General features: G+C 40.4%; 1 protein-coding gene across 1 annotated transcript; it reads right to left on the bottom strand.

The window, feature by feature from the left end:
- Nucleotides 1-80: 80 nt before the first annotated feature.
- LOC139459741 (CUB domain-containing protein 2-like) lies at nucleotides 81-10,336 on the bottom strand. Its single transcript, XM_071241399.1, has 11 exons — nucleotides 10,126-10,336; nucleotides 9,511-9,601; nucleotides 8,983-9,116; nucleotides 8,541-8,693; nucleotides 7,577-7,661; nucleotides 7,203-7,324; nucleotides 6,367-6,546; nucleotides 6,158-6,236; nucleotides 2,659-2,783; nucleotides 409-573; nucleotides 81-274 (listed from the first exon to the last, which is right to left on the bottom strand). The coding sequence occupies exons 1-11, from the start codon at nucleotides 10,184-10,186 to the stop codon at nucleotides 189-191; spliced, it is 1,281 nt and encodes a 426-aa protein (XP_071097500.1). The 5' UTR covers nucleotides 10,187-10,336; the 3' UTR covers nucleotides 81-188.
- Nucleotides 10,337-16,188: the final 5,852 nt, after the last annotated feature.

Below are 16,188 nucleotides of genomic sequence, written 5' to 3'. Positions count from 1 at the left end.
CATAAATATGTACTGTCACGTGGAATAGAATTAAATAATTAACCAACAAAGACAAGTAAACCCGTGTGTGTCAAAATATATTTTTAAAAGGATATATACATAATAACAAAAGCAACAAAACACTTTCATAAGGATATACCCAGATGTACTATAAATGCTACTCAGCCGTACATGTGTCTATATGACATTTAAAGGTACAAAACAGTTGCCAACGTGACAACAGATAGCCAATAAAAAATCACCGAAACACCCATTCCTGTACCACCAGAGATATCTGAAAAGATAAGAGGACATCTTTTTACTCCCAAGGTAGCTGATAATGAAACGTTATTTAATTTGAACACGCAGTGGCAACGAAAACGTTGCAACATTCACACAATTCATGATTTATATATTGAGCAGACTCACGTCTTGGTGATGGTATTTCAGTGTAGCTGATGTTGAAACCCGACTGTGAATGACTGCCGTCAGTGTGAAAAATCAACAGCATGGTTGATTGATTACTGTGTACAGTTGTCATGTGAGAACCACACCATCGTCCTATAGGGGCCTCCCCGGGTCCCGCACTCGAACCTAGAATGCAATGTACAATCATGTTGTTAGATCACCAGTGGCTGAGCTGTACATGTATCCAATCATGTTGTTAGATCACAAGTGGCTGACCTGTACATGTATACAATCATGTTGTTAGATCACCAGTGGCTGACCTGTACATGTATACAATCATGTTGTTAGATCACAAGTGGCTGACCTGTACATGTATACAATCATGTTGTTAGATCACCAGTGGCTGACCTGTACATGTATACAATCATGTTGTTAGATCACAAGTGGCTGACCTGTACATGTATACAATCATGTTGTTAGATCACAAGTGGCTGACCTGTACATGTAGACAATCATGTTGTTAGATCACAAGTGGCTGACCTGTACATGTATACAATCATGTTGTTAGAGCACTTGTGGCTGAACTGTACATGTAGACAATCATGTTGTTAGATCACAAGTGGCTGACCTGTACATGTATACAATCATGTTGTTAGATCACAAGTGGCTGACCTGTACATGTATACAATCATGTTGTTAGAGCACAAGTGGCTGAACTGTACATGTATACAATCATGTTCTTAGATCACAAGTGGCTGACCTGTACATGTATACAATCATGTTGTTAGATCACCAGTGGCTGACCTGTACATGTATACAATCATGTTGTTAGATCACTAGTGGCTGACCTGTACATGTATAAAATCATGTTGTTAGATCACCAGTGGCTGAGCTGTACATGTATACAATCATGTTCTTAGATTACTAGTGGCTGACCTGTACATGTATACAATCATGTTGTTAGATCACAAGTGGCTGACCTGTACATGTATACAATCATGTTGTTAGATCACAAGTGGCTGACCTGTACATGTATACAATCATGTTGTTAGATCACAAGTGGCTGACCTGTACATGTATCCAATCATGTTGTTAGATCACTAGTGGCTGACCTGTACATGTATACAATCATGTTGTTAGAGCACAAGTGGCTGAGCTGTACATGTATACAATCATGTTGTTAGAGCACTTGTGGCTGACCTGTACATGTATACAATCATGTTCTTAGATCACTAGTGGCTGACCTGTACATGTATACAATCATGTTGTTAGATCACAAGTGGCTGAACTGCACATGTATACAATCATGTTGTTAGATCACTAGTGGCTGACCTGTACATGTATACAATCATGTTGTTAGATCACCAGTGGCTGACCTGTACATGTATACAATCATGTTGTTAGATCACAAGTGGCTGACCTGTACATGTATACAATCATGTTGTTAGATCACTAGTGGCTGAACTGCACATGTATACAATCATGTTGTTAGATCACAAGTGGCTGACCTGTACATGTATACAATCATGCTGTTAGATCACAAGTGGCTGACCTGTACATGTATACAATCATGTTGTTAGATCACAAGTGGCTGACCTGTACATGTATACAATCATGCTGTTAGATCACAAGTGGCTGACCTGTACATGTATACAATCATGTTGTTAGATCACAAGTGGCTGACCTGTACATGTAGACAATCATGTTGTTAGATCACAAGTGGCTGAACTGTACATGTATACAATCATGTTGTTAGATCACAAGTGGCTGAACTGTACATGTATACAATCATGTTGTTAGAGCACTTATGGCTGAACTGTACATGTATACAGTCATGTTGTTAGATCACTTGTGGCTGAACTGCACATGTACACATGCAAGTAAATCGAATAGTAGATGCTGCAATGTACATGCATGTACACATGGATGTTGATAGGGCTCTATAGCCTGATCTATAGCCTATAGGACTCTATGTACATTGTTCAATTTCAAAGGCTGTAATATTTCAAATAGCTTTAGGCCAGCTACTTCATCACAATCACAAAAGAATTATATCAACACTTTATCCTACTAAAAGGTTCTTTTCTTATAAAAAGTGTTTAACTTCATGTCACACACACACACACACACACACACACACACACACACACACACACACACACACACACACACACACACACACACACATATATATATATATATATATATATATATATTTCAAATTCTTCATTTATTTTCGCCTCTCAGCCACAACAACAATGTCATGCTCACCGTCATACACAGATACGTAATCAGAACTGCAGTTCGGAGATAACTGCAGCGAGAAGTGAAGTGGGGTCAGCTGTACCAGATATCCTGGTCTGGTGGACTGTATTCGCCACAAACAGTTACTGTTACTGTTAAAGAAAGGAACATATTGTTTAGAGAATTAAATATTCACGACATGCGTGAGCACGTACATGTGTTTCATACACTTTGCTCTGATACTGTTGAGGAGAGTACATGTAGTGAGAGTCATGCCAGTGCGATGTGGCGGTCAACCGCATCTGTATATATTGTGTGAGTCATGTCAGTAAAATGTGGCGGTTAACTGCATCTGTACATGTAGTGAGAGTCATGTCCGTGAAATGTGGCGGTTAACTGCATCTGTATATGTAGTGAGAGTCATGTCAGTAAAATGTGGCGGTTAACTGCATCTGTATATGTAGTGAGAGTCATGTCAGTGAAATGTGGCGGTTAACTGCATCTGTATATGTAGTGAGAGTCATGTCAGTGAAATGTGGCGGTTAACTGCATCTGTATATGTAGTGAGAGTCATGTCAGTAAAATGTGGCGGTTAACTGCATCTGTATATGTAGTGAGAGTCATGTCAGTAAAATGTGGCGGTTAACTGCATCTGTATATGTAGTGAGAGTCATGTCAGTAAAATGTGGCGGTTAACTGCATCTGTATATGTAGTGAGAGTCATGTCAGTAAAATGTGGCGGTTAACTGCATCTGTATATGTAGTGAGAGTCATGTCAGTGAAATGTGGCGGTTAACTGCATCTGTATATGTAGTGAGAGTCATGTCAGTGAAATGTGGCGGTTAACTGCATCTGTATATGTAGTGAGAGTCATGTCAGTAAAATGTGGCGGTTAACTGCATCTGTATATGTAGTGAGAGTCATGTCAGTAAAATGTGGCGGTTAACTGCATCTGTATATGTAGTGAGAGTCATGTCAGTAAAATGTGGCGGTTAACTGCATCTGTATATGTAGTGAGAGTCATGTCAGTAAAATGTGGCGGTTAACTGCATCTGTATATGTAGTGAGAGTCATGTCAGTGAAATGTGGCGGTTAACTGCATCTGTATATGTAGTGAGAGTCATGTCAGTAAAATGTGGCGGTTAACTGCATCTGTATATGTAGTGAGAGTCATGTCAGTGAAATGTGGCGGTTAACTGCATCTGTATATGTAGTGAGAGTCATGTCAGTAAAATGTGGCGGTTAACTGCATCTGTATATGTAGTGAGAGTCATGTCAGTAAAATGTGGCGGTTAACTGCATCTGTATATGTAGTGAGAGTCATGTCAGTAAAATGTGGCGGTTAACTGCATCTGTATATGTAGTGAGAGTCATGTCAGTAAAATGTGGCGGTTAACTGCATCTGTATATGTAGTGAGAGTCATGTCAGTAAAATGTGGCGGTTAACTGCATCTGTACATGTAGTGCGAGTCATGTCCGTGAAATGTGGCGGTTAACTGCATCCGTACATGTAGTGAGAGTCATGTCCGTGAAATGTGGCGGTTAACTGCATCCGTACATGTAGTGAGAGTCATGTTCGTGCGATGTGGCGGTTAACTGCATCTGTACATGTAGTGAGAGTCATGTCCGTGCGATGTGGCGGTTAACTGCATCTGTACATGTAGTGAGAGTCATGTCAGTGAAATGTGGCAGTTAACTGCATCTGTACATGTAGTGAGAGTCATGTCCGTGCGATGTGGCGGTTAACTGCATCTGTATATGTAGTGAGAGTCATTATCGGTGAGATGTGGCAGTTAACTGCATCTGTACATGTAGTGAGAGTCATGTCCGTGCGATGTGGCGGTTAACTGCATCTGTATATGTAGTGAGAGTCATTATCGGTGAGATGTGGCAGTTAACTGCATCTGTACATGTAGTGAGAGTCATTATCGGTGAGATGTGGCAGTTAACTGCATCTGTATATGTAGTGACAGTCATTATCGGTGAGATGTGGCAGTTAACTGCATCTGTACATGTAGTGAGAGTCATGTTCGTGCGATGTGGCGGTTAACTGCATCTGTACATGTAGTGAGAGTCATGTCCGTGCGATGTGGCGGTTAACTGCATCTGTATATGTAGTGAGAGTCATTATCGGTGAGATGTGGCAGTTAACTGCATCTGTACATGTAGTGAGAGTCATGTCCGTGCGATGTGGCGGTTAACTGCATCTGTATATGTAGTGAGAGTCATTATCGGTGAGATGTGGCAGTTAACTGCATCTGTACATGTAGTGAGAGTCATTATCGGTGAGATGTGGCAGTTAACTGCATCTGTATATGTAGTGACAGTCATTATCGGTGAGATGTGGCAGTTAACTGCATCTGTACATGTAGTGAGAGTCATGTCCGTGCGATGTGGCAGTTAACTGCATCTGTACATGTAGTGACAGTCATTATCGGTGAGATGTGGCAGTTAACTGCATCTGTACATGTAGTGAGAGTCATGTCCGTGCGATGTGGCAGTTAACTGCATCTGTACATGTAGTGAGAGTCATGTCCGTGAAATGTGGCAGTTAACTGCATCTGTATATGTAGTGAGAGTCATGTCAGTAAAATGTGGCGGTTAACTGCATCTGTATATGTAGTGAGAGTCATGTCCGTGAAATGTGGCAGTTAACTGCATCTGTACATGTAGTGAGAGTCATGTCCGTGAAATGTGGCAGTTAACTGCATCTGTACATGTAGTGAGAGTCATGTCCGTGAAATGTGGCAGTTAACTGCATCTGTATATGTAGTGAGAGTCATGTCAGTAAAATGTGGCGGTTAACTGCATCTGTATATGTAGTGAGAGTCATGTCCGTGAAATGTGGCAGTTAACTGCATCTGTACATGTAGTGAGAGTCATGTCCGTGAAATGTGGCGGTTAACTGCATCTGTACATGTAGTGAGAGTCATTATCGGTGAGATGTGGCGGTTAACTGCATCTGTACATGTAGTGAGAGTCATGTCCGTGAGATGTGGCAGTTAACTGCATCTGTACATGTAGTGAGAGTCATGTCCGTGAAATGTGGCGGTTAACTGCATCTGTATATGTAGTGAGAGTCATGTCCGTGAAATGTGGCAGTTAACTGCATCTGTATATGTAGTGAGAGTCATGTCAGAGAGATGTGGCGGTTAACTGCATCTGTATATGTAGTGAGAGTCATTATCGGTGAGATGTGGCGGTTAACTGCATCTTTATATGTAGTGAGAGTCATGTCCGTGAAATGTGGCGGTTAACTGAATCAGTACATGTAGTGAGAGTCATGTTTGTGAGATGTCGCGTTAACTGCATCTGAACATTTAGTGAGAGTCATGTCAGTGAGATGTGGCAATCAACCGCATCCGTACATGTATTGAGAGTCTTGTTTGTGAGAGGTGGTGGTAACTGCATACATAGGTATTACACGTACATACGTGAGTCGATTATTAAATGAACAGTGGATGTTGGAATTGCTCCTTTCACCTTCAGCGGATAACATGCAATTGTCAGCAATGACGGAGGTTACCTTGTGTAGTTATCAGGATAATTCGGTGACGTTATGAACTGTTGCGCCTTAGATGCCAGTAGGTGTGTATCTGTGCATGCTGGAAGTTTAAGATATTCCAAACGACAATTTCGTCATGATTTCGATACTTGATAATTATTTTAATTTTGAAACGTCATGTTCAAGGTACACAGTACACCTTTATGAAATTAAACTTATTTAACACTTACGGTCAAATTTTCCTTTCAAATATGCCAGTTTAAAGCCTCTGGGTCTCACTACTGCACGATAGGGATCTGCAGAGAATTCGACCCGCAGTACTTGACCAGATGACGTATACTGCAGAACGCCATTGCGCGGCGGTAACGTGCCACATAAAAATCCAATTTCCGGCGAATGGGGACTCATCCCTAAAACGGATTAGTGAAATGATTAATATCACATAAAGATGTCAGTCAACGCTAAACCGAACTCCGTGTGTGGAATGTTTAAAAAAACAATCTATCAATTGTTAAGGCCTCAGCTTCTGCTTTTATCATTACATTCTATAGTAACAAACTATCTGTCGCAGACAATCCATCATGAAACAACAAGAACATTCATAAACATCAAAGTCCACATGTTGTGGTCTGCAAACTCCAAACACGAATAGAGTCATTTCTGTAACTCATATGAGGGGCTGATTGGTAGCCTTATGGTTGAAGCGTCCGTCTAGAAGAAACCGTGTGTGACTGAGAGAGTGAGTTGAGTTGAACGCCGTTTAAACATATTGGGGATATCTCAACATGAGCGGTCTCATGTAGATGCGACGTAGGATTGTGATTGTTTATTATTTTGGTAAAGACCACGCATACATTTATGATGCTGAGAGATCAAGGATCATAATCAGAAAGAATATAGGATAGGAAACCATCAGCAGATTCTGGCACGCCTAAGGGACGTAATTTATACAACGCCTTGTGGTACCAGCTGCGCTCTCTTCGCGGAAATATTTTCTATTATTAACATACAACGAATACTAATTTTAGGTCAATGGATTTTTTCAGCTAAGCTTTGTTAAGCTTACCGTCCACAAACCGAAGGTCATCAACATTGCAATCTTTAGACGCCAGTATGTCATAGTCTTCAACGATGATACGTATATTATAATCATTTGGAACCTCTATCAGCCAGATACACCTCGTGTCACTGAAATATAATGATGAACTTCACTAATCACTATATGGAATTGTAAAAAAAAAAAACACTAAAGATTTATTTACGAACATGCAAATATAATTATGTCCATAACATGTGTCATTACAGCCTTGGTCATTACAAAGATTTTTAGCAATATGAGATAGTATAGAAGTTTGCTATTTAGTTGAACTCTCCTGTGGGACAAATAAGAGCGTTTACCTTTCAATCGATGCAAAACAAAATATAATTATGACAACTTACGTTCTGTATGATGTAGGATAACCTGGGGCTTGCAGGAAGGAGCCGGTGGGGGTCGCATTGTAAAACCCTCCACATGACAACAATTCTTTAAATACAAACAATATTCGAAACATAATCGTGCAATTATGTGCATATTTATCATAAAATGTAACCGTAGGTTTTCTATGTTCGATCAGAAGTATCAAATTATCATACGTGACGAAGGTGTGAAAATCAACATTTGAAATCTAACTTACTGGAAAGGGTTGTTTATTTGTTGTTTATCGCCGCACACAGCATTATTCCAGTTGTTAACTCCACAGTTATATGACGGTGGTCTGCAGATAATCGGGTCTGGACCAGAAAATCTAGTGGTTGATAGCATGAACATAGATCTACGCATTTGGGATATGATGACATACATCAACCAAGTCAGCAAGCCGTGCGAACCGATCCCGTTAGTCGCCTCCTACGACAAGCATGGGTTGCTGAAGACAATTTCTAACTCGGGTTTTAATGGATCTACTAGAAAGGTATTCAATAGCAAGCATTGTGTGCGATACAAGATATTTTGAGCCATTGAAAAATGAGTTTCTCAAATCTGATATACTTCCTGAGTTTAGACTCAGCTGCAGCACGTTAACCAGGCCTAACGTATCACCAATACATGAAACTATGTATCACGTCATGGAAATTTGCATCGATACGGTGGCTATTAGTATACAATGTGTTGTTAAGTGATAATCTTCACTACATCTTCTGCAAAAAGTTCCTTGAGGTTAGAAGGCATGTGTAGTTGTCAGTTACGTTGACTAACGTTTCAAGGTACCAAACTGCCATTGTCTTGTGTGATTTCTGAATCAGCTTACCTTCTCCCCATTTATACAGTCAAAAACTTTGAAAGGAGAATATCATTAATTGGGTATGTGCAAGCAATAGAATTAATTTAAACTGCATGTATACCGTATGTACACGCCAAGGTTACCTTTAGTTTCGAAATACTCGAGCTTGAATCCCCTGTTTGATGTGCTAGTGTTGCTGCTCTTATAGTACACAGTAAGGGAATTCCAAGTACTCTGTACTTTTGGCCTTTGCTTTCCGCACCATTTCCCCAAGCTATGTGAAGATGTTGTTGGTCCTGAGGTAAAACATTTAGCAACTGCATTCAAAATGTATTACTTTCTAAATCAATTCTTAAGAGATTTCTTATGATGATGGAAAGGGTTTTGTTCCTTTTTTTATTTGAACTACAAAATATCGTATATCTTATGATATGCGAATATTTGATATATACGTATCATACCTATTATGTTACCAGGATAAATTATACATACTTATTCCTTTTGGTTATTTTCAAAAGAAAGGGTAACGATATGTTTTGATGTGTACATATATGCATTTCTTCTATTACATAGAGAAATTCGTACCATCAAATACTTCAATGTAATCCTCCGTGCAGGCAGTTAATGAAACAGTCATGTTCATATCGATCACCTCAATACGTACATGGATCATGTCAGAGTTTGACGACTTTGAGATTAACCATGTACAGGAATCATCACTGAATATACAACATGAGGAAATCCAATGACATCGATACCAACACTGTGCACATAATGAAGACAAATTAAGTATTATAATATACATTTATTGGCAACTGACAACATACACTGATTATATTAATATCAACCACATGACTTTAACGATTAGCCAACTCTATAACTGCATTGGAAGGTATGTATTTACTTTCAAATCACGTATGTATCATAAGAGAAACTACAAGTACAAGCGTTTCATTTCTAGTTACTTTGAAGTCGGTGAGAAAGTAAGACAAATACTGACAGTATATTTCTACATGCATCACAAACTGTAGCATTACGGTTTCTAAACATAACAGTTACAAATATTGCCACGTTCACATGTAGCAGGTGTTAGGATACCAGATCGAGATTTACCTGGATAACATCGCTGGGTGCCCGGGAGATTCAAGATAGCTATGGTTGGATGTTGCCGTCAGATTAGAGTTACCGCATGAAGACACGGCATCTGCAATGTTGACAAAAACTTGATTCACCTTTCTTTAAAAAGTACTAAAAAAACTGTAAAACATGTATTGTGAAACCAAGTTCACAGAGGACAATTGTGTGTTTTAAAGCAATGACCTAACACAATAAAATTCCCCTTACTGATCAACACATACATGTAACCCGCACCGCACCGCACCGCACCGCACCGCACCGCGCCGCGCCGCCCGATCCAGTTATTACAGTTACAACACACTTTATTATATACTTAAGTGTTAAAGACTGTTTGTGTAGATGTGAAAAGTGATATTTTCATTGCAGTGAAGATAACAATTGATATTTCACTGCACGGAACATAACACTTGATATTTTACTGCTGTGAAAATAGCACTATGACGGAACTATTGTTATACAAGAGTGAACTCCCCTCAAATTGTCTCCCTTTCTTTCCCCCTTGTCTTCACTCGATGAGAAAACCATGATGTATCACTCAACACATGGAATATCCTCTATATATTTCACAGTAAAGAATGGCGGTAAACCTACCGGAAATGTTTGATGAGCAGAACAGTATTAGCAGCCCAATAATAGGATGCAAAGAAAACATGGTTGCTCAAATGTCCGTAGGATCACTGTAAGAGACTAGGACGAGGCTATATCATATGAGCCCGTCGGGTGGGAAACGTATACGTCCGTCCACACATACCTGGAACACCTAGCAACGTGATACCCGCCAGATCAAGGTACGCCTACACGTATTGCAACATTCACGGCTAATCTCGGTATGTCGGCAATCAGGATGATGAGGTCAACTTGAATGGTTGCGTTCGGGCTATATGATACACGTCATTCCACGCACACGTTTCTGTCCTAATTGAATACAGTTCCTGTAGGGATTCCGTAACAGAACATGTCTTCGGTAGTTCCTGCTGATCGTGAGAGGTGACTAGTGAGGAACGCAGTGTGTGATCAGGGTGACTGTGTGTCAGCCCGACAGGGTGGATGTTATGCATGCTTTTTACCACTGGTTCGCTTATCCCAAGTCAGGTCATTGACAGGGGCTGGAATATATAGTAAACTTCTTTATTACAATTAAGAGCGACGTTTCGGTATAGGTTCTAAAACCGTTATCAAGCAACTTCTTTATTACAATTAATTAGTGATTGCTTGATAACGGTGTTATAACCTACACCGAATCGTCGCTCTTAATTGTAATAAAGAATTTGTTCAACCATAAATTCTTATCCTTACTTAGTACTCCAACTTCTAAATGCCCATCAAAGAAGCTGGAATATATGGCTGGAATATTGCTGATGATGCTAATCGAAATGTACTCCCCTTTCTGAGAAAAAAATGTAGACATTGAACTAGTACGGAGTACCCGTTACATGGACTAGTGAAATATCCATCTATTCGAGAATGATGAATTTATATGGACACGCACGTTCGCAAACACCTGCAGCTGGTAGCATCACTATTCGATAGTGATTCACAAACACGTGCTCGTGAGATAATCGGAATCGAACAATCGACTTTCGGGATTTCTTATGCTTATGGAAAGGGTCTTGTCCTATTATAAGGATGTAAAGTCAGCTAGGTAAAGTGGATGTATGTACGCAGTGCGAATTTGTATGGTTCTTTTGGATTATCAGGAAAGAAAGAGTGGTTTGATCTTGTATGTCAGGTGCTTTTATTATCCATGCAACGTGGGTACAGCTTTAAGGTGAAGGATAGTGCATTTGTAATGACAAGGCAATGGACACGCGCCAGGTGAACGAAAACGTGTCAAAGCAATTCGTCGGATTTGTTATGAGGCCCTTGTGCACATCTGCATCCCTCTCTGGGTTCTCGGATGCTGACTGCCGTTTCACTCCCTTCATCAACCTGTCGTAAAAGGCGACTAACGGGATCGGGTGGTCAGGCTCGCTGACTCGGTTGATGCATGTCATCGATCCCAATTGCGTGGATCGATGCTCATGACATTAATCACTGGATTGTCTGGTCCAGACTCCATTATTTACAGACCGCCGTCATATAGCTGTAATATTGCTGAGTGCGGCGTTAAACAACAAACAAACCAACCAACCTTCATCAACCCCATGTCTCAGGCTCAGCCATGTAATCCTCGCGAAGGACGCGTATAGCACTGATCTTACGCCCACAGATAAGCTCACCGTTATCACAGTCTATTATTGTTGATGTCATGCTGACACTGTTAGTTTCTCAACACGATTTCCTACTTCAGAGACACCTCACTGCAACTCATGACAAAGTGTTGATAATAAAAAAACATTACAAACATCAGCGCCAGAGAATAACCATACTCGATTATCTGCCGAAACAGATTCTATTGGGCGTACAACGCAAAATAGCTGTTAAAATTATATGAATCATCATCACAGATCGCAAAAAGGAGAAGTATGTCCAACACTACCATACCCAGTTTTCATTTGATTTCCGGGTATTTGAAAACCTGCTTTTGTTGGCAGTGTGCATATGAAATGCTGTTTTCTGCATTTCCCGCGTGAAAGCCGACCGACGTTGAACAGACCTCATATTTGAACAGGCTTGAGAAACTCCAGGCGTATGATCTAAGGGGGAGAACTCCATTATAACACTTTTCACACATCCGTGAACAAAACACCATAAACATGATTTGTCTGCACGCCTAAATAGCAGATGAGTTCTATTAACCTGTATAGTCTTGAGAAGCGGTAATTCAGCTCATCAAAGCGAGACATAACCTTTCAACCAGCCAATTAAACCTCTGTCTCACATGGTTCTTATTGATTGATGCTGCGTCGCGATTCGTTTGGTTGGTGATGTTGATCCATACGAAGCGCCAAAGAGGGATTGCTCACCCGATGTCAACACGTTGGCTGAAGGTACCAACAAACAACATTATAGACTATTTTGTTATCAAGGAAGGCGCTCACACATGACTTTGATTATGTTAACCAGTTCACGCGTCCACGTATGGATGGGCGAAGGTCACAGGATGCATTCTACATAATGACCTCTGTCTAATATCAGCTATAGAGTAAGTTGAATTTACATTTAGCCTGATTCCAGTTTTTTTTTTCACAATTAGCATTATGGTAATTATATTGTTATATAGGCACGCAATATGTTTAATGTGATGGAGTATCATCATACTTAGTACGGTACCTTCCCTCCTTCAAATAAAATGAAGAAATCATGTGGAACAATATGCAAATACGAAGAACAATTATGGCTCACAAATGTATGAAATAACGCAAGCATGTCCCGATATAAGAGAATTCATATGAAATTAACATACGATGTACTTTGGCAATGAGCTGTTCTGTACCCGGAATATCAACCTGCTTTACAACTTTGTGTGAAAGTCTCATCATGCAATGAACTTTCGAAAGAGTACATGCTCTGTAATTGGCATGCTTTCGACTATGACAGCCACATTATTTTACATTGTGAAGCTCTTATATCAGAAAGAAATGCGTTTTTTCTTCTCTCATTGACTTGACTGACGTTAAAAAATATGTTGATTTCAAAATGCAAGACGAAACAGATATGTGATCATTCTTATTTGGGGCTGAAACAGAATTTGCTTATAATCTTGATCAACACACGTGAGAAACTATCATATAACAATTCGCCTCGTATCTGTACGAACTAAAGTATCTTTTGATATATATCTCTTAGTGGATATCTGTCTTGTGTGGAATTGTAAATTGTAACCCCATATGCATGTACCCCGAGTGGTATAAAACCTAAAGAGGGACGCATATAACCCCATGTACCCCGAGTGGTATAAAACCTAAAGAGGGACGCATATAACCCCATGTACCCCGAGTGGTATAAAACCTAAAGAGGGACGCATATAACCCCATGTACCCCGAGTGGTATAAAACCTAAAGAGGGACGCATATAACCCCATGTACCCCGAGTGGTATAAAACCTAAAGAGGGACGCATATAACCCCATGTACCCCGAGTGGTATAAAACCTAAAGAGGGACGCATATAACCCCATGTACCCCGAGTGGTATAAAACCTAAAGAGGGACGCATATAACCCCATGTACCCCGAGTGGTATAAAACCTAAAGAGTGACCCATATAACCCCATGTACCCCGAGTGGTATAAAACCTAAAGAGGGACGCATATAACTCCATGTACCCCGAGTGGTATAAAACCTAAAGAGGGACGCATGTAACCCCATGCACCCCGAGTGGTATAAAACCTAACGCGGGACGCATATAACCCCATGTACCCCGAGTGATCCTGCGACAGCGAATGTATCTTACCGACATGTTTAAATATGACAAGTGACATACATTGGCTAGGAATAAGCGTGCGGCTTTTCGCTTTGAAGCAGGATGTAAGGGATTTCTCTCAGAAATGCATGTGCACCATGTAGTCCTCGTGGCGTGATTGCCAGTAACCTGGGTGATTGCATGTTGCAGAAACGAGTGGAAAGGTGTTGGCAGCCCACTGCTCCATTGACAGAGACTTCGCACAAATCATGTCTGATCTTAAAGATGAACAGTGCCATGGTATGCCTAAAATGAACTTCTGGAACATTGCCAGGCAATTTGTGATGGGTGACTGCACAACATGTTTTTAATGTTGAACAACTAACGAGGGATAAGGCAGATGCCATGTAGTGGGGTCAAGTTAGGACTGGGAGTGTGGCACAAGAACATCAAGTGGGGTCGGGGTCATAAGAGTCATACCAGAGAACTGTATCTGAGTCGGATGAGTAAAGTGCATGATGATTTTATGTATAGACCAAGCGGTGTATGGCTAAGCCATACATTCTTTGGTGCTTCACCGGATGGTGTTGTTGTTTGTGCTTGCTGTGGGGATGAACTGAGATCAATTTTCCCATGAGCAAAAATGATTCATCAGTGCATGAAGCAGCTAAGACAAATTCATAAGGGAACAATAAGTGGGCGACAAGCAAGAAATCAGTTTGAGTTTGTAAGATATTCTGGACTGAAACCTGCAGATGTCCCTGAAACAACATTATCTGTACGTGAAAACGTGAGAGCACAGAGTGCCACCGGTGCCGATGCAGAAGCAACTGCCTGACAAATAGGTGCTCCTGTTTGAAATCGTGGTTGAGATGCAATTGTGCATGCCATAGCCACACATCCTGTGCAAACTGTGACTCAACTAAGCGGTGATGTGATATTTAGAACATACAGTTTCTTAAGCTCACATATTTGTTTGGTTGTTATTTATTACAGTTTACTCACTTTATGATAATGTTGACTTTATTAAAAACAAACTATTATAACAATACCAATTTCAATCGCGTGCTTTGGGCAGAACATGTACCTGCCCATTGAGTGAAATGAGCAAGCTGGTTGCCCATATTGTGAAATATTTGTAGAATTATTTTACATTCACAACTCTTGCTCATGGCATGCTATGAGCATATAATTGTTTGCACATTGCGTCTCTTTAAATTATGCAATGGGCAGTTGCACAGATAGGATGTAACATATACGCCAATGTCTCCAACTGAACAACAGATAAGTAGGAGATGCCTTGAAGATATATCCCTATACAAAAGCAAAAATCAACCATCAAAGTGCCATATGATGACGATGACGAGAGTGTTGATGGATTTGACAACCAGAACTGCCCATTCCAATGGCTTCATTTCAGGTGCATAGGGCTAAAACGTGCCGACAATGTACAAAAAACGTTAACGCTTTATGGTCAACGGCAGCACTCCGTGACTTCATGATGTACACATTTCAATACACATACGTTTAGATCATGGCGAACTGACATGTTCGTCAGAGAGAAACGTATTTTGGATATTATTCTTTACGGTTATGTTAATGTAATTTCCGTCGATCCCCAGCATCACGTGTCACCAGAAAGCGAATTCAACGCCACAATGTACACTGTCAGTATTTCAGTTATACGACGTCGTTTCAACTTTAATGATAGGAAAGTCTAATGTAATGCATATCACGGTTATGGTTCAGATGGGATTCGAACCCATAACAGCGGATCGTGATTCGGCTAAGGAAAGCTACTCTGCTCGGCACGTTGCTTGCAGACCACTCGACCATCCCGTCCTAAGTTCCCAATGAGCGATGATATGTGTCTCCTAAATTATGAGAACCGCACGTAAAAGATAATTTGACACTATGTTGTATGTACATTTCTTCGAAATCGTGGACCATGTCTATGAATATAAGTTAAGTTTACACTAACCCAATAATGCCGCTTTGGTAGATGTAGGCTGATAACATTGGTTAAATCAAACACATATGACAGAATATCGCTGTTACATGCAGTGACGTACATTTTGTACGTAGTATCGTGTATCAACAATTGAAAGATGTTTTTGTATGGCGGCGGCAAGTAAATAATCGAGTCCAGCTAGACAAGACACACAAGTGATTGATTTATCTTGCAAAATCCCACGCCGTCGGGTACATGTACGTTGTCACGCAATCAACAAGTATTTACATACTGAAGTCACATAGCTAGAATGTAGCGGCATTCACAGCAAATATGAAAAAAAACACAATACATTTCCACGAGACGTTTCGAAAAAATATTTAGGAAAACTAATGAAAGGTAACATGTTGCACATGTAGAATT

The sequence above is a fragment of the Haliotis cracherodii genome, unplaced genomic scaffold (genome assembly GCF_022045235.1).
Source record: "Haliotis cracherodii isolate W230 unplaced genomic scaffold, xgHalCrac1.p SCAF_1, whole genome shotgun sequence".
Taxonomy (NCBI): Eukaryota; Metazoa; Mollusca; class Gastropoda; order Lepetellida; family Haliotidae; genus Haliotis; species Haliotis cracherodii.
This window is presented reverse-complemented; position numbering and strand designations above follow the sequence as displayed.